General features: G+C 42.3%; 1 protein-coding gene across 8 annotated transcripts in view; it reads right to left on the bottom strand.

Annotated features, from left to right (window-relative positions):
- The window catches only part of ank2a (ankyrin 2a, neuronal), an 80181-nt gene that overhangs the window by 26187 nt on the left and 35469 nt on the right, over positions 1-18525 (bottom strand). For 2 of the 8 annotated variants that reach the window (XM_086211408.1, XM_086211409.1), the window contains exons 23-37: positions 16779-16905; positions 16566-16644; positions 16372-16475; positions 16086-16121; positions 15299-15523; positions 15054-15152; positions 14477-14631; positions 13237-13448; positions 12715-12922; positions 12505-12601; positions 12176-12404; positions 11258-11383; positions 11038-11160; positions 10906-10938; positions 10784-10805 (exon numbers count right to left, since the gene is read on the bottom strand). In XM_086211408.1, coding sequence (XP_086067534.1) covers positions 10784-10805; positions 10906-10938; positions 11038-11160; positions 11258-11383; positions 12176-12404; positions 12505-12601; positions 12715-12922; positions 13237-13448; positions 14477-14631; positions 15054-15152; positions 15299-15523; positions 16086-16121; positions 16372-16475; positions 16566-16644; positions 16779-16905 — 1875 coding nt within the window. Of the gene's footprint in view, positions 1-499; positions 9728-10783; positions 10806-10905; positions 10939-11037; positions 11161-11257; positions 11384-12175; positions 12405-12504; positions 12602-12714; positions 12923-13236; positions 13449-14476; positions 14632-15053; positions 15153-15298; positions 15524-16085; positions 16122-16371; positions 16476-16565; positions 16645-16778; positions 16906-18525 lie in introns of those variants that run through there. The other 6 variants (XM_086211411.1, XM_086211413.1, XM_086211412.1 and 3 more) reach the window with 4 other exon arrangements.

The raw sequence follows: 18525 nt of genomic DNA, 5'->3' as shown, positions 1-18525 counted from the left end.
TTAAATATGGACTTGTGATGTTGACATGGATGATAAGATAAAGACTGGATTTGTCAGCCTATAAAGAAATTGACTTGTAAGCAAACTACTACGTACAAATTTTACTTCTGACATTTTTTTGTGTAAATGATGACAATGGTGTGTTGATAAAGTGCTGTGCATGTTAATAGTAGTAAAGCTATATTTACATTACATATACCAATAAAGTAGTGGATGTTTGCATCAAAAATGTTTACACTACTACTTGAAGCAATTTAGCCATTCAATCTTGAGATTGCACACATACAGTACAAACGGATGGAAAACAACATTTAAGACATCACAACACACAAATGCACACACACAGAAGATGGAAAACAATGACGCAAAGTGAGTGTGACAGGACAAATCACAACACAAGACGACATATGGTGGCATTAAGTGCTAGGAAAAAGAAAGGATGTCTCACTGCCGAGCAAAAGAGCTAGGAAAGCAAAAGCCCATGTAGGTCTGGCCATACCTGCCGTGCATTCTGGAGTTTGGTCTGCGATGATTCTCTGCATCTCAGTATCCATAGTGTCATCCCAGCTAGGCCTGGATTCAAATACATCTCCTGTACCAGAGTTTGGTTGCACACCCCTCAAAGGAGTGCCATCAGAATCTGAACTGTGCGAGGCCGGGATGTCGTATGTGCAGATTACAGAATCGGGACTCCTGTGACTCAGGCTGCGGATATAATCCACATCCAAACTGATGGATGTTTCTTTAGGGACTGAGATTTCGTTCATTTGGGTAGAAGAGGATGAGATTGTACGAGATGAAATTTTCTGTTTCAGTCGAGTTTTGGAGGGGGAATTGCTGGATTTATGAGTACCATCAGAAAAACTTCTGCTGTGTCTCCTAGAGGCTTTACCCATTTCACAATCAGCCACAGATCTAGTCCTGCGGTGCAGAGCTGAGTCTTCTTGAACATGGCTGACTTCAAATATAGTTGTATTTGCCTCTTTCGGTGTGCTGTCTGGCACTATTGATAAACCTGGTAGTGAATCCTCACGACAGTGCACTGGGGGGCCATCCTGTGCAGCCTCAAGGGGCATCTCAATTACCGAACACAGGTCTTCATCTTCTTCCTCCTCCTCATCATCATCATCATCAGGAGAGGAGTCTTCAGAATCATTGCTCTGATTTGAGTCAGTTGAATGAACAATGGTGTCTGATTGAAGATCAGATATGGTAGAGTCTAGATAGCCCAGACCAAGGCTTTTAAGACTTCTGTCATCTTCTTGGATATTGGTCAATCCCTCTAAAGCTCCAAGGGAACCAAGCACACCTTCTATGGCACTCGTATGATCAGCTACAGAAAGTGGCTTCTCACTCTTTGCATTGTCACTTGATGACTTGATGAGAGTTCTGGGTTTGGGAGTAGGAATTTCATCATTGGCATTCTGAGTGAAAAATGATTTTGTGATCTCTTGGATGGTTGCATCTGCAACAGAATTTCCCAAAGAGTTTCTTTGATCTTCCTGAGGCTCTTCTAGGATAACTTCATCGACTGGATGCTCCCCTATTTGATAGAATGCATATCCTTCACTGTCCTCATCAAAGCTCCTTCTTGTCACATCGATGGCACCCCCTCTGGTCATTTCAAATAGCTTTCCCTCTTCAAACTGAAATTGCTCAGGTGTTGTCTCATGGGCTGGTGTCAAAACAGATGTCTTTTCCAGTGGTCTTTTGTCCTTTGTGAGACAACTATCCATCTGATTGTCAGCCTCAACCTGAGCATTGAAGGCAACATCATTCTCGTACTCAATACATTCTCCATTTTCAGTCCACTCCATAGCAACAGGTAAACTTGCCTGTGCGCTATCATCTTTGTCAGTGTCTAGATGGTGCTCATATGTAACAGTGCCTGAAAAAGTAGTCTCAACATAGGTACCCACTACAACTTCTTTCTCTTTCTGGCTTTCACTTTCCTCTACAAGCTGTGGAGACTTCTCCCTTTCCCTACACCATTCATCTTTGTAATTTTCATTTGACTGAGTAGAACTTAGCTGTGACTCAATTTCTAACCTCCCATCATGCGTGTCCATGCTTGAATCAACATATCTCACATCACTGTCTGACACAGTTTTTTCAGAATATTCATCTTGTGTTTCTTGAGAATGTGCTGGAGCAAATGTTAGATCATCTTTCTGATCACTTGTCTTTGAAAGTGAGGTAGCATCTGAAGATGGATCCCTCATTTTAGCCTCCTGTTCCATTTCCTCAAACGTTTTGATCTTTGCAGCCATTTTAAACATCTCCTCTTCAGGGGTGAACTGCTTGTTGATGGAATCATTCTCAATACCGTTTTTATGGATTGAGTCTTGCTCATAATTCTCATGTTCATCCATATAAATATTTTTGTCGTAAGCAAAACATGCTTCAAGCTGGGAAGCATAATCCTCATACAGAGCAATCTTAGCAGGTGTCTTAGGCTCTAAGTCCTTTGACTGAGTGGGACTTCCTTCAAGAGAGTCTGGACAAGGAGATTCTCTCGTAGGGCTTGGTTCAATTGAATCAGGGGATTTCTTTGAAGATCTATCATCCATGAGTGGACTTGACTCAAGTGAGTCACGATGACAAAGATGTTCATCTGCGTCATCATAACAAACATTGTTCAGGTTTTCCAAATCGGTTGGCCGTTGTGGTGTGATCAAACTCACATCTGTTACACTGACATTCATTGTTTCAGATGACTTCGTAATATTCCCAGTCTCTACGTCAAAGTCTTTAAAATGAGGCATTCCACTTGGTAAAAGTTTCCCCTCACTATCCTCAGATGACCACCTCTGAGGAGCTTCACTTTCATGGGAAGGTGTCTGCTCACCTCCAAAAGCTCCTTTTTCATTGATGATTAATGCATCTTCTGGTAACACAGTCTTACTTTCTGGGGATATTTTGTCTCTTTCAGTTTCTTTTGACAGTATAACCTGTTCAAAGCTCTCATGGATAATCTCCCCGTCTGGTTGGTATTGTGTCACCACTAAATGGTCCTTTAAACTTTGGTCCAGGTCACTATTGAGTAAGGACAACATGCCTGACATATCCTTCTCAGGTTTGGACTCTCCATGATATGTCTTTCTCTCAATGAAAACTTGTTGGAATGGCTGCTCTGGTTTAGTAGTTGGGGACAATCCTTTGACCTCTATTGCCTCAGTCTGCATGTGCTCATCTGCCTCTCCACTTATATTATCCTCTAAATTATTCTTCCTTGTGACTACTACTTGATCAAAGCTCTCATGGATGACCTCCTCCTCTGGGAAGTGTTGTATCACCACTGGTTTGTCCTTTAAACTTTGGTTCAGGTCACTACTTAGCAAGGACAACATGCATGACATATCCTTCTCAGGTTTGGACTCTCCATGATATGTCTTTCTCTCTGTTAAAGCTTGTTGGAATGGCTGCTCTTGTTCAGTAGTTGGGGAAAAACCTTGGATCTCTTTTGCATCCGTCTGCATGTGCTCATCTGCCTCTCCACTTACATTATCCTCTAAATTATTCCTTGTGACTATTACTTGATCAAAGCTCTCATGGATGACCTCCTCCTCTGGGAAGTGTTGTATCACCACTGGTTTGTCCTTTAAACTTTGGTCCAAGTCCCTACTTAGCAGGGACAACATGCCTGACATATCCTTCTCAGGTTTTGACTCTCCTTGATACATCTTTCGCTCTATAAAAACTTGTTGGAACGGCTGCTCTGGTTCAGAGGTTGGGGATAATCCTTCGACCTCAATTGCCTCAGTCTGCATGTGCTCATCTGCCTCTCTGCTGATGTTGTCCTCCAACTTATTTCTTGTCACCATAACTTGATCAAAGCTCTCATGGATGACCTCTTCTTCTGGGAAGTGTTGCATCACCACTGGTTTGTCCTTTAAATTTTGGTCCAAGTCCCTACTAAGCAGGGACAACATGCCTGACATATCCTTCTCAGGTTTTGACTCTCCTTGATACATCTTTCGCTCTATAAAAACTTGTTGGAACGGCTGCTCTGGTTCAGAGGTTGGGGACAATCCTTCGACCTCAATTGCCTCAGTCTGCATGTGCTCATCTGCCTCTCTGCTGATGTTGTCCTCCAACTTATTTCTTGTCACCATAACTTGATCAAAGCTCTCATGGATGACCTCTTCTTCTGGGAAGTGTTGTATCACCACTGGTTTGTCCTTTAAATTTTGGTCCAAGTCCCTACTAAGCAGGGACAACATGCCTGACATATCCTTCTCAGGTTTTGACTCTCCTTGATACATCTTTCGCTCTATAAAAACTTGTTGGAACGGCTGCTCTGGTTCAGAGGTTGGGGACAATCCTTCGACCTCAATTGCCTCAGTCTGCATGTGCTCATCTGCCTCTCTGCTGATGTTGTCCTCCAACTTATTTCTTGTCACCATAACTTGATCAAAGCTCTCATGAATGACCTCTTCTTCTGGGAAGTGTTGTATCACCACTGGTTTGTCCTTTAAATTTTGGTCCAAGTCCCTACTGAGCAGGGACAACATGCCTGACATATCCCTCTCAGGTTTTGACTCTCCTTGATACATCTTTTGCTCTATAAAAACTTGTTGGAACGGCTGCTCTGGTTCAGAGGTTGGGGACAATCCTTCGACCTCAATTCCCTCAGTCTCATGAATGACCTTTTCTTCTTGTAGCTGTTGTACCACCACTGGTTTGTCCTTTAAACTTTGGTCCAAGTCATAACTGAGCAGGGACAACATACCTGACATATCCCTCCCAGGTTTTGAATCCCCATGATCAGTTTTTCTCTCAATCAAAATTTGTTGGAATGGCAGCTCTGGTTCAGAAGTTGTTGAAAGTTCTTTATCACCAGGTATATCCATTGCTATGTGCTCATCTGCTTCTCCACTTATGTTGTCCTCCAAATTATTCTTTGTGACTATTACTTGATCAAAGCTCTCATGGATGACCTCCTCCTCTGGGAAGTGTTGTATCACCACTGGTTTGTCCTTTAAACTTTGGTCCAGGTCACTACTTAGCAAGGACAACATCCCTGACATATCCTTCTCAGGTTTGGACTCTCCATGATATGTCTTTCTCTCTGTTAAAGCTTGTTGGAATGGCTGCTCTTGTTCAGTAGTTGGGGAAAATCCTTGGATCTCTTTTGCATCCGTCTGCATGTGCTCATCTGCCTCTCCACTTACATTATCCTCCAAATTATTCCTTGTGACTATTACTTGATCAAAGCTCTCATGGATGACCTCCTCCTCTGGGAAGTGTTGTATCACCACTGGTTTGTCCTTTAAACTTTGGTCCAAGTCCCTACTGAGCAGGGACAACATACCTGACGGATCCTTCTCAGGTTTTGACTCTCCTTGATACATCTTTTGCTCTATAAAAACTTGTTGGAACGGCTGCTCTGGTTCAGAGGTTGGGGACAATCCTTCGACCTCAATTGCCTCAGTCTCATGAATGACCTTTTCTTCTTGTAGCTGTTGTACCACCACTGGTTTGTCCTTTAAACTTTGGTCCAAGTCCCTACTGAGCAAGGACAACATGCCTGACATATCCTTCTCAGGTTTTGACTCTCCTTGATACATCTTTTGCTCTATAAAAACTTGTTGGAATGGCTGCTCTGGTTCAGAGGTTGGGGACAATCCTTCGACCTCAATTGCCTCAGTCTCATGAATGACCTCTTCTTCTGGGAGGTGTTGTACCGCCACTGGTTTGTCCTTTAAACTTTGGTCCAAGTCCCTACTGAGCAAGGACAACATGCCTGACATATCCTTCTCAGGTTTTGACTCTCCATGATATGTCTTTCTCTCAATGAAAACTTGTTGGAACGGCTGCTCTGGTTCAGAAGTTGGGAAAAATCCTTTGACCTCAATCGCATCAGTCTGCATGTGCTCATCTGCCTCTCCACTGATGTTGTCCTCCAACTTAGAACTTGTCACTATAACTTGATCAAAGCTCTCAGGAATGACCTCCTCTTCTGCATCGTGCTGTACCACCACTGGATTTTCCTTTACATATTCATCCAAATCACAACTGAGAAGTGACAGCATGCCTGACATATCTCTCTCAGGTTTTGGCTGCTGGTGATGCATCTTTCTCTCAATGAAAACTTGTTGGAATGGTGTCTCCAAGGTGGGTGTCAGTTCTTTGACTTTGTCCACATCAGCCTGCATGTCTCCACCTACCATGTCATCCACATCACTCTGGTGGGCTAGTTGTTTTTCTACACATGTAGTTGGTTGCTCCACACTAGATGATTTTTGGATTTTAGTGAGAATAACTTCTTCAAATTTTTCCTGGATAATATCCTCTTCTGCAGGAGGCTGGATCACTGGCCTGTCCATGAGATACTGGTCTAAGTCACTTGTCAGCATTGATGTCATACCTGAAACCTCCTTTACTTTTATAGAAGGCCGATATGAAGACTTTCTGTCAACAAATTCTTCCTTCATTGGGAGTTCTTGGATTTCTTCCAATGTACTCGCCACCCCACTTCTCTTTGTGTCCTCATGTGTATCTATTTCTTGTGTTTGGTCATCCACTTTTCCTTCAAATTGTCTCTGCAAAACATTTTCTTCCAGTGGACTAATTGTCACAAGCTTAGCTTCTAGAGATGGACCAAAGTTGATATCTTCTACGTCTTTGGATGCATTTTCAAATTCCCCCTCTTCATCTTCAGCTTCAGCTCTCAATGAGTGTTTTCCCATCTTTCCATGATCCATTTCTTGCGACGGGCCACTCAGTATCTCCCCTTCATTTTCATCAGTGACAAGCAAGAGACATTCTTTCTCTTTTTCCTTCATTGCAATAGTTTGTTCAAATGTCTCCTGGACAACACCCTCAAAGGGAGGTCCACTTGTGACCCCCCTTGCTTGTAGATGCTGATCCAAGTCAGTGTTCATTAAGGGCGCCATCCCTGAAATATCTTTTTCTGTGGTAGATGTCTGCCTATATGTTTTCCTGCTAATGTGGACTCCATGAAGTTGTGGTTCCTCAGTAGTGAGGTTTTCTGTTACTTCATTGTCATGTGGTGTAAAGAATACTTTGTTTCGGCAATCCATACTTGCATTTTCTTTTCCTTCGTCATAAAATATCTCTTCCTGTGGAGGAATGATGTACAGTTCTCTTCTGGTTAAGTCTGTGGGCCTTTCATTGCTCTTTTGATGGGCCAGTTCTTTGTAGTTTTTGTTATCCCCTGAGCTAGAATGACGGGTCCTTATGTTAACCTTATTATCCAAAAATTCAGCTGTAATTTCATGCTTGGGACTCTCAGAACTTTGATCATCAAGTATCATGTGATTCTCAAAAGGAGAAGCATCTTCCCTAAAACAACTTGAATAGGGACTGGAGATTGATGCTGGATTTGCAAAAGAATCATCGTCTAAGGTGGTCTCCTGATAGTTGATAGCTGGAGTGGGGGATATCCTCTTGAAGAGTTGGTACTCTGGATTGTCCTCCAACTCAGCCTTTATGTCGGCACTGAAATCCTCAGAAGTTCTCCGGTCAGGACTGATTTGTAGGTCCTCAGATAAATGTCTACAACTGCTTTGGACTGGTTCTTCTAACTGCATCATTTTGAGTGGCCTCCCTGATGACACTTCTGTCAAAGGGTTAACTCTTTCATAGTCATATTGAGTTGTATCAGCAACCTTCTCTCCACAATATACAATATCTGAACCTAGCTGTGATTCCTCAGGCTTATCGCTCTTTAATTGTATTGTTTGTGCCTCTGAACCAAATTGCTCATTGTCAGCCTGTGAATGGAACATTGTGTGATTCTGGATTTCCATTTGTGAATTTCGCTCCTCTGTGTCAGTCCTCTCTCCCTCCATGGAAACAACCAATTCAGATATCCGTGTTGAAATACAAGAAGATACAACTGATTTGTGCTCGACAAGATCAGCTTTTTTCAAAGGATCTGATTGACTTTGGAATGCTTTCATCAGCTCCCTAACAGACATTTTCTCCTTCTCTAAAGACTCTAGTGCCTCTCTGTGTGGGGTAATGCTTCCATCATCACACTGAATTACATCAGAAAATTTGACTGTCTTTCCAACATATACATCTGATTCCTCAGACGTATCTCTAATTGAGCTTACTGAATGATCTCCTGAGTCCATTTTCTCCCATTTCTTGGGATCACTCTGGTGATGTGTAGGACTTTCTTCCCTTCTCTGGATTTCCTCAGAATCTGATGATCCAGATTTTATGGTTGAAATAGAGGAAGTGACAGCTTTATGCTCAAAAAGCCCAGATTTATTTTTTGAAGGGTCCTGACCAGTCTGGAATGCTTTCATAAGCTCTTTGACCGACATTGTCTCCTCTAATCTTTCTGTCTGAGACCTTGGGGATTTAGGGGACTTGGGAACTCTGGGAAGTTCTGGCATATCTGCCTTCATTTTCTTTTCTGTAGCCGTAAACAATTTTGGGAGTACCTCCATTTTTCTTTGCCCTTCTTTTTCCTCTTCAACTTTGTCCTGCAAAGCTTTAACTCTGTCCTTTATAGATCCTATAGGTGTTTCAATGACAAGAGGAGAAGCCGGTGGATCCGTAACGGTTGCGGGAACAAGGCCACTCTCCTGAAGAATAGCATCACCATCCAAAGACTCCTCAGAGCTCATCCTTTCCAGCTCTCCCTCAGAGCTGCTGCATCCAGAACGTTCTCTATCTCGAAGTTTCTTCCTAATAGGTTTCTTTATATTTGGTGGATGCCGTTTGCCATCACACTTTACGATAACCTGTTCAAATCCCTCATGGACAAGGTCTTCCTGAGAACCACTCTCCACTGCAGGATGCTGTTCCAGATATTGTTCCATGTCTACACTGAGGCAAAAGACCATGCCACTCATTTCTCTGTCCTCTGTGGCAGGTCTACTTAAAGTCTTACTCTCAGTTTTATTCTCCTGGAAGGCCAGTTCTTCTTCAGGTTCTTTACTCATTCCAACAACCTGTGACTCAAAGACCAAATCCCATGTTTTGCTTATAGTTCCATCTCCTTGTACTTTGCCTCTGTTGTTATTTTCCCAATCACTTGGAATGTCTCCAACTGTCTCAATCCTCTCTTGAAATGGTTCCATGGTCTTGTTTTCCTCCAGCCCTCTAGCTCCAGCTCTCTCTTCATTTAGAAAGTGATCTATTTGCTCTACAGTAAAACCAGCACATATTCTGATGTCTGACATGTCTGAGAGAAGGTCTGGACTTGCGAGGGTTGCGGGGTCAAGAGGTTGGTTAGTTCTCAACGAGAACGTCTCCATTGATTCTGATTCATCATCTTCAATCAAAATGTTTCACAACCAAAAAGGGCAAAGAACATAAGGGACAAATCAAGTGGGGAGGAGAGACATCAGATAACTGTGATCAAGACAATGCCATTAAAGACCCATCTTCAGTTCAGAGAGCAAGGAAAAGACTGTCAAAGCAGGGGGTAAGGGAGTCTTGAAAGACCAAAAAAGACAAAAAAAAATAGAGACGGCAAAGTGATCCAGAAGAGTTCATAGGGGAGAGGGGCAGCATTAGCAGAAGCAAAGCCGAGAGGCGAAGCAAAAATAAGTAAAATGCTGGCAAGAAAAATACTATTCTAATAAAAGAACACAAGGAGCAGCAAGAAAATTCTCATAGAACAGAGGAAACAGCAGTATGGAACAAAGGGACAGGAATAACAACAAACAAACAGAACTTCTCAAGATTGTAGCGGACATGGAAATTCATGTCAGCCAAAACATTGAAACTATAATCAACTAAAATTAACAGAGGATTTTTAGTAAGAGCAAGATAATTACAGAAAAAGATAGTCACATCATTTTAACTGAATTTGATGCTACAACAATTACTAAATGTAGAGATGATAAGTAAAAAATGTTGAAAAATATAGATTATTGTAAAGTGATAATCTTTTAAGTTAATATTATATAGGATGAGCATATTTTTCTCCTAGGTGTGTGCAATTTATTAAGAGTACTAAGTTCAAATGAGTCAGGGTTAATGTTACTCTGTTTTTTGACCTGTTGTAAACTCGTGCAATGACTTACAGTAACAGTTATGTTAAAATGTAAATGCAACTCAACAAATGAATGAGTGAATGAAAAGCAACTTAAAAACATTGGTGAATGAAAAGAAAGATGTTGAAATATTTCAAAAGACATAGCAGTGACAAAAGTGATACAAAATAAATGACACAAAAATGAATATGCCACTGGCATGGTAAAGGAATGTAATCCTGGAAAATAATGACAAGTCAAAATGAATACTTCTTATATTTACTACAAAATAAGATAGAACTAAAAAAAAAATACCTTGAAATTAAGGCCTTTTTTTTTGTTGTTGAGTTTTTTTCCATAAAAAGTACTATTTAGACATTCACTTGTGATGATTCGTAATAAGAGGGAAACGTAACAGTCGTGACCGATAAAATAAAAATGAAAATAAAATGGGAGAAAGTCAGTGGGGTTTGAAGGGGGGGGGGGGGGGGGAATGCAAAGTACATCAGCCATAGCATAGCTGCCAGTAACAAACATGTGACTTTCCACAGTTTTAGGAGAGCAAAGTAAGAGAGGGTTCATCCAAAATGTAATCAACACATCAGCACTGCATCTCTCATCTCGGGGGAAATTTCTGAACTTCAAAAATTTTATGACAAGTAGTTTTGTGTTATCAATCAATATTTCTCCAGTTTAAATGATGATATACTTTAGCAATAATCATATAATGTATAATCATAACATAATAGTAACCTCAGTGCCAGCAATTCAAAACCCTAACATAACATTTACAATGAAAATGACAAAAAAGAGTAGCTTACATTTCTTGTCACTCTTCTCACTCTGCAAAAGAGAAAGTACAAAATGTATACAGGGCTGCTACTTAACAAGAACGATTTGGTCTATTTATGGTTCTGTATCAAGTTGCTATTACTGTATTTACCTCATCATCTGCATCTTGGTCGGAATCAGACTCCTTCAAGAGGGAATAAACAGACAAGGCAAGCATTACATCCATTACAACTGATAACAAATACATTGCAATTAAAAGATAGTGAATTATCATCAAACTGACCTTTGAGTATGCTGGGAGGGTTATGTTGAGGTTGCAAATAGCATTGTGGTTAAGACTACGGTACGTGCGCGGTTCCTTTGTGAAAGACAGACGACCACATGGCTCCTGTGCTGTATCTCGAATCTGTTCATCAATTCAACAACAACAACTTATTTTTGTTCTATAATCTCTTACATGATAAGTAGAAATTTTGGACATTTGCGTGTGTGTGTTGGCATACTTTTATGAAGAGGGCTAGTCTGTTCTCTTTAAAGGCAAAGAAGCTGAACACATGATGTTGTCCACTCTTGGTAAGAGGCACCAGGTTTCCAAAGCAGTCAGCATATATAGGTTTTCCCTCCAGGACCTATGAATACAACAATTGAATCCTTTAAAGTCTACATCCCATCCTTGAAAACAATAGTAGTGGAATATTCAAACCACATGTATATCATAAATACTTTTTTTCAATATCAGGTGGTAAGTCATTCTTACACGATGATCTAATAGTTGCCAGTGAGCTGAAATGAAAAAGCTTTTTAAAACTTTTAGCTCAGAGTCTCAACCACTCACAGTCCTATCCAATACTTAATGGAAAAAATAAATCTATCAGTATGTAAAATTCTATTTTTCTCTTCCGATAAAAGAAAATATGACACATGCTGACAAGCATGTAAAACTCGATATTGATATATCAACGCATCACTTCATTTTCAACATTTCACACCATGTATATAACTTTTGTCTATGAATCCAGATACATTAGCTAGCTAGCAAGCAAATTGGTATTTAGATGTCTATGGTTGTATGCCATGTCAAGTCATGGGTTCTTCCACCAAAATAGTTTGGTCACAGACTCAAAAGTGGGACCTGTGAAAGCTTCAAATATTTTAGAGACGACTGCTTGGGCTTTGACTCTCTCTCCCTGACGATAGTGTAATACAGAGCTTCACCTCAGGTAATTTTCACTTTTTATTGTTGCAATCAAATTCTTCCGAAAATTAATTTCCTGCCTTTTTATCTGTCACAGCAATGATGATACAACAGTTAGACTCTCTAGAAATGCAGTTTCATACAACCCTGCAACCTATTTACATACGTCTCCAACTTTACAGCATTACACCTCTTCACTTTTCAAAACACTCCATCTTCTTTTCACCTCAACATCTCGGCTTCGAGCCACTTCAGTGAAGTTCTCTTGCTGCTCCAGGGTCTTGTCCATTTTGTCGTCCGTCATGCAGAAACAGCGCAGCCGGGCCTCGATGGGGTCCAAGGTCTTGGCAAAAATGACAAATTTGGCCATGTATGGGACACAGATGATCTCCCTGTACAGCTGAGAGGCAAAACTAACTGAATCGAGGACCTGCCTGCAGTCTATCAGCCAAAACCTAAGGACATGAAAGAGACTTTCAGTCAGGGACGGAGCGGTATTATCAAGGAGTTGCTCCATCAATAAAGGAGCATGTATGCCGGCTGTTAAAGTTTTACCTTGCGGAAACATTTGTCGTAAAGGAAACACACTGGTTAACAAAGGTGAGAGGCGTGGAGCCAGTGATGTCTTCCCACTGAGCAGGGGTTGTTCCACCTTCAACACATATCCACTCCTTGTTTACCAATCTGTTCTATAAGTTTACATCATTTGGAAAGCTAAGTCATCAAGTGTTTACATATAACCTATCAAAACAGGTGACTTCTTACCTGTAATACTGCAAAGCAACCGTAGGGTGGGGGTCTCTCCACTATACACTCCGCTGGAGCCATCATTGTTAGAACTCTTGGGAATTGGGATTGTCATGGTGATCGGTTTGTGGAACTTCCTCCTTCTTGGTTCTAATGTAACGATTGGGCTGAAAGTGGCTTTGTTACCAAGAACCTTTCTCACCAACTCGATATCGATAGGCTGGGCCTAAAATGAGGTATTAAAAAAAATCTTATCAACATGACAACTTAATTGATTACCTGGAGATTGGCCGGTCTATACCACATGAGTCTAACCCAGGGGTGGGCAATCATGTGCCATGGAGGGCTGTGTGTATGCAGGTTTTCCTTCCAACCAAACACTTTAACAGGTGATTCCACTGATTAACACTCCTCTGTGGCTGAAGGTGTGTTAATCAGTGGAATCACCTGTTGAAGTGTTTGGTTGGAAGGAAAACCTGCATACACACAGCCCTCTATGGCACATGGTTGCATGCATCTAACCAATGAATGCATAGGTACCTGTAACCCAACTCTGATCTTCTTGGTTAGGGCTCCCTCAGGGAAGACAGCTTGGACCTGGGGCACAAGAGTGCTACTGAGGATGCCGCCCTCTGGACCAATCAGATGACTGTCTTGTTTAATCCGTGACACCACAGCAAAATACTGTGGGAAGTCGCGGGTGATGATGCGACATATCCTTTTCTTCTCAAGCTCCTCGGGGGAATCAAGTTCTGTGAAGTTCAGAGATATTGAGTACAAATACCCTGGAGTCTGGAGAGTAAAGTTTTACCTTACTTTCCAGTATTATCCTGGCAGTTTTTTTGCTCCCTCTGTTATTTGCAGGCTAAATTTGCCCTCACATTTTTTTGGTATACTTGAATAATTAGGAATAAGTAAGTAAGTGGGTTGAATCATGTAAATCTACCAGTGCTTTTATACAGTCCACAATGTAGCTGTCTTGCTTTCCTATTGGCAGATGATTAATCACACAATAAATACAGGCAATATCTGTTTACTGAACAAACATTTTTGTCTAGTAAATTAACTTTCTGATCCTTGAGTAATGATATTTTACTCAAGGGCATTTAAGTCAAAAACAAATCCTACTGCCATTGCACCACGTGTAATTTGGCAGTTTGGCTCTCTTTTGCAGACTTCCATTCCCTTCTATGGAGAGCCAAAGACTAGCAGAGCAGCAAGCCAGGACCCCCCCCCCCTCCCCCATGGGGTACAGAACAGAGTCAGCAACAGAAGTGACATCTATAAATCCAGCATGTAGAGAAGGCGTTTGGGTAATGGAGGTGGGTTGCAAGACAGCAAGCAGAGGAAGGAAGAAGAGTAGGCAGACTGAAGCAGCTAAAATCTTTGGGTGACATTTGCTGGTAAAAAGTGTGTGGTGGGAATTCAGCTGAGTCGAGTGAATGCAAGGAAGGAACAGCTGATCGTCAACTGATGTACTGTAGGGGGGTTACGAGCTGAGCTTGACTTCGTGGGCTGCCTGAACTAATGCTCTATTAGTAGCATAATTATATTAGCCGGATGAGGACCTGTGGGAGCTGTGCTGCTTCTTGGTTTGAAATGAGCTAATGGAAGTTGAACATAAGTGTAGAATGAAAAGATGGTGATCCCTGTTTAGAGGCAACTCTGATCATATTGTAAGGTTAAGCTTCTGTGTGTAGCTCTTCTACTTCCTGTTTCAACCACCTCTATCAATGTTTTCGACTGTGTATCGCAGTCATCTGTCGATCCTTTCCCTTACTTTCATCCATGCCATTAAGAATCTGGTTCAGTTCCTCTTCAGTGAAATCACAGTGGTGCTCCCTCCAGCTTTCTCCCGTCTCGCTCCTCAAGATCACCAACTCTCTCTCTTCACCCCTCAGAGCAGCAAAATGAGGGATCTCAACAATCACAGGCCTAAGAGAGGTGAGAGGGTGACATAAAAATACATATCAAAAAGCTTGTAATTACAGTAGGTGAGAGCTGATATGGGTTGATATGCATCACCTTGCAAAATGAAAAAGAACACAGCAGCCCAGATTAATATTTGACACAAATTACATCAGATGCACATCATGCTTGGTAAAAGGTAACATATCCAAAAAAACGATTTTAAAGCATAAAGAATAGTGTACAACAGAAATCATGAGCAAAACACAAACTCAAAGGGTAAAAGTTGGTTTCACACAATGGTTGGCTTTTGAACTATCAAGAAACAAAGGAAGTAAAGGAAGCAACACAATAACAACATAATTTGGAATCTCAGGTGGACATGGTGGGAAAATAAGCATGTGACCAGGATTCTGGGGTGACAGGTTGTCCCCCACTCATGGTCCTACCCGAGGAATTTGGTTCCTGGCGGACCCAGCTGTAGGATCCGACTGACCAGGCTCTCGCCCTCATTCAGAGGGGGCGGAGCTGTGGGAAGGTGTAGCTTACTGTTCCGTATGCAGCACAGAAGGGGAGCGAAGAAGAAAATATCAACGCACTAGTGTAATCACACAAACGCGCAGCCCCCCCCCCCCCAACCACACACCCACCCACACCCACGCACACACAGGGTATCACTCAGAGAATGACTCACCCCAGGAACTGGGCTCCAGTGGGTCCTACTTCAATGATGCGACCAGCCAGTCCCTCACCCTCCACCATTGGGGGCATGGAGGCCAGACGGTGTCTCTTCACCAACCTGCAAGTCACTCTGGTAGGTGCAGAACACTTCCGTGGTGGGACAATGATTCGTAGGCCATTGTGACGGCAACCACGCATGGCCCCACCCCTGGCATCAACCATGAAACTGACCAGGAAGCTGAGGGAAGACAAACATTAAAGTCAATTGTTCGTAATGGCAATATTATTAGTACTGTTGACTAAGAGTCTCCATGCAGACAAAGCCACAGTAAGAGGGAGCAATTAATACGACACCATTCATAACAAGCATATCTCAACATATAATATTTGATTCAAGACAATTTTCTTTCATCGTTTTAAACCCTTTTCAGTTCCATTCCACTCAGAAGTGTAGTTGCAAGCCAGGCAAGCAGAGAGGAAGCATTAAACGACAATCTCACAGAAGATTCTCACGTTTTAAGGAGCCAAAATAGCAATTAGACTATCTGATATCCTCAAGCAAGTTAGTGCTCACACAACTTCTCTGTATTTAAAACATCAAACCCGATTAACTGAAAGATATCCATCATGATCAAACCGCAACAACAAGGAAAAAGTTAGGAATGGAAAATCATGCATTCTCAAATCATGCAGAGAGTAAAGAGGGATGGACGGGAATAAGAATGTTTATTAACGGCAGATTAGAGGAAAAAGTTAAGACCACAGAGGAGAGAAAAATACGCCGAAATAAAGAGTATCACCTGCTGTTGTCATGGTCTAGGCAAGGAGACGAACGGCTAGAAGCAGAATATAGCAACACACACCATCACAAATCACAGAGGACAAGAGTGTGCACAAAGAAGCAAAAACAGCATAAACAAAAGAGGGAACGTGAATGACTTAAAGTGAGAACAAATCATAAGGAAACGTAAAACTGATTTGGTGATGACCCGTGACCTACTGTAAGTGAAAAAGTTCAAATCATATATACGTAGCAACATTTTGACACCAGTAAACAGTGTGTATGTGTGCGCTGTGTGTTTGTACCCAGAATGTAGCAGACTGGAGGAGAGCACCACATTATCAAGGTGCTCGGCTCCCCAGCTCAGACGGAACGACTCCTTGTCATGTTCTCTCGAAAGTGCAGACACCTAAAACACCATAGCAGTTGAATCATTCAGGAAATATCTAAAGAGCAAAGGTTCTTCTTGATGACGTAATCTAACTTTTTCTATCCGTACCTGATGGCTTGTAATCATATCTTCGATGAGAACGCCTTCTCTCTGATGGAAACTTTGGTGGATAGGAGTGTGCTGAGGCCTGGCGGAAGAGAAAGTTACATTTCTCAGTGTGATTGTGTGTGTATGTTTTCGATTGTTTATCACAGTAGGTCAGATAACAGCGGTTTATGAGTGATCAGTGATGAGTATTTCTGTGTGGGATCTCTTTCCGACCTGTCCAGGTTGTGGCTCATGTAGCTGAAACTGTCCAAGTAGTGTCCAGGCAGAGAGTCATCTCCTAGCTCTCGGAGGTCCTCTGCTCTCAGATACTCCCCTCCATCACCCGTCATTGTATCCTCACCTGAGCCAACACAGGGGGGATTTTTGATATGACATTTAACGAAGAAAAAAAAAAAAGATTCTGTCACTATATTTTGGTGTGGAACTTTCCATCTAAATGTCTTCGTAGGGTTCCCTGATAGAGAAAACAGAAAATGCACATTTTCCTGACTCCATATCTGTAGTCACGCACGCTTCAAAAACCTTCATGCAGTTACAACCATTAAGGAGGCTGGGTTTGTTCTTCTAATAGGACAAGATATTCTAAGAAGATGCTCAAGAAACTCCACTGCATTATGCACAATTCCTCTCAGCACATGCATGAGCTCACACTGAGAGAAACATATACAGAATAAATGCACAACATAGAAGCGGCCACTAAGTCATTGTTACCTGTGTTGTGTTTTTGTCACTTGTATATGAATACAGTACTTGGTATTTGTATGTTTTTTTAAGGTATTTATCAATTTTAAGGCAATATTATAATATACTGCTCAAAAAAATAAAGGGAACACTTAAACAACACAATGTAACTCCAAGTCAGTCACACTTCTGTGAAATCAAACTGTCCACTGAGGAAGCAACACTGATTGACAATCAATTTCACCTGCTGTAGTGCAAATGGAATCAAAAACAGGTGGAAATTATAGGCAATTAGCAAGACACCCCCAATAAAGGAGTGGTTCTGCAGGTGGTGACCACAGACCACTTCTTAGTTCCTGCGCTTTCTGGCTGATGTTTTGGTCACGTCTGAATGCTGGCAGTGCTTTCACTCTAGTGGTAGCATGAGATGGAGTCTACAACCCACACAAGTGGCTCAGGTAGTCAGCGTAGTGTCCAGAGCATGGAGATGCTACCAGGAGACAGGCCAGTACATCAGGAGATGTGGAGGAGGCCATAGGAGGGCAACAACCCAGCAGCAGGGACGCTACCTCCACCTTTGTGCAAGGAGGAACAGGAGGAGCACTGCCAGAACCCTGCAAAATGACCTCCAGCAGACCACAAATGTGCATGTGTCTGCTCAAACGGTCAGAAACAGGTCAGAAACAGACTCCATGAGGGTGGTGTGAAGGCCCAACATCCACAGGTGGGGGTTGTGCTTACAGCCCAACACCGTGCACGACCTCTGCCATTTGCCAGAGAACGCCAAGATTGCCAAATTCGCCACTGGTGCCCTGTGCTCTTCACAGATGAAAGCAGGTTCACGCTGAGCACATGTGACAGAGTCTGGAGATGCCATGGAGAACGTTCTGCTGCCTGCAACATCCTCCAACATGACCAGTTTGGCAGTGGGTCAGTAATGGTGTGGGGTGGCATTTCTTTGGGGGGCTGCGCAGCCCTCCATGTGCATGCCAGAGGTAGCCTGACTGCCATTGGGTACCACGATGAGATCCTCAGACCCATTGAGACCATATGCTGGTGCGGTTTGCCCTGGGTTCCTCCTAATGCAAGACAATGCTAGACCTCATGTGGCTGGAGTGTGTCAGCAGTTCCTGCAAGACGAAGGCACTGATGCTATGGATTAGCCCACCCCTTCCCCAGACCTGAATCCAATTGAGCACATCTGGGACATCATGTCTCGCTCCATCCACCAATACCATGTTGCACCACAGGCTGTCCAGGAATTGGCGGATGCTTTAGT

This window comes from Aulostomus chinensis, chromosome 8 (assembly GCF_037954235.1).
Source record: "Aulostomus chinensis isolate RoL2024-O1b breed Wild chromosome 8, RoL_Achi_v1.0, whole genome shotgun sequence".
NCBI lineage: Eukaryota > Metazoa > Chordata > Actinopteri > Syngnathiformes > Aulostomidae > Aulostomus > Aulostomus chinensis.
Note: the sequence above shows the minus strand (reverse complement) of the source record. Positions and strands in the feature narration are given on the sequence as shown.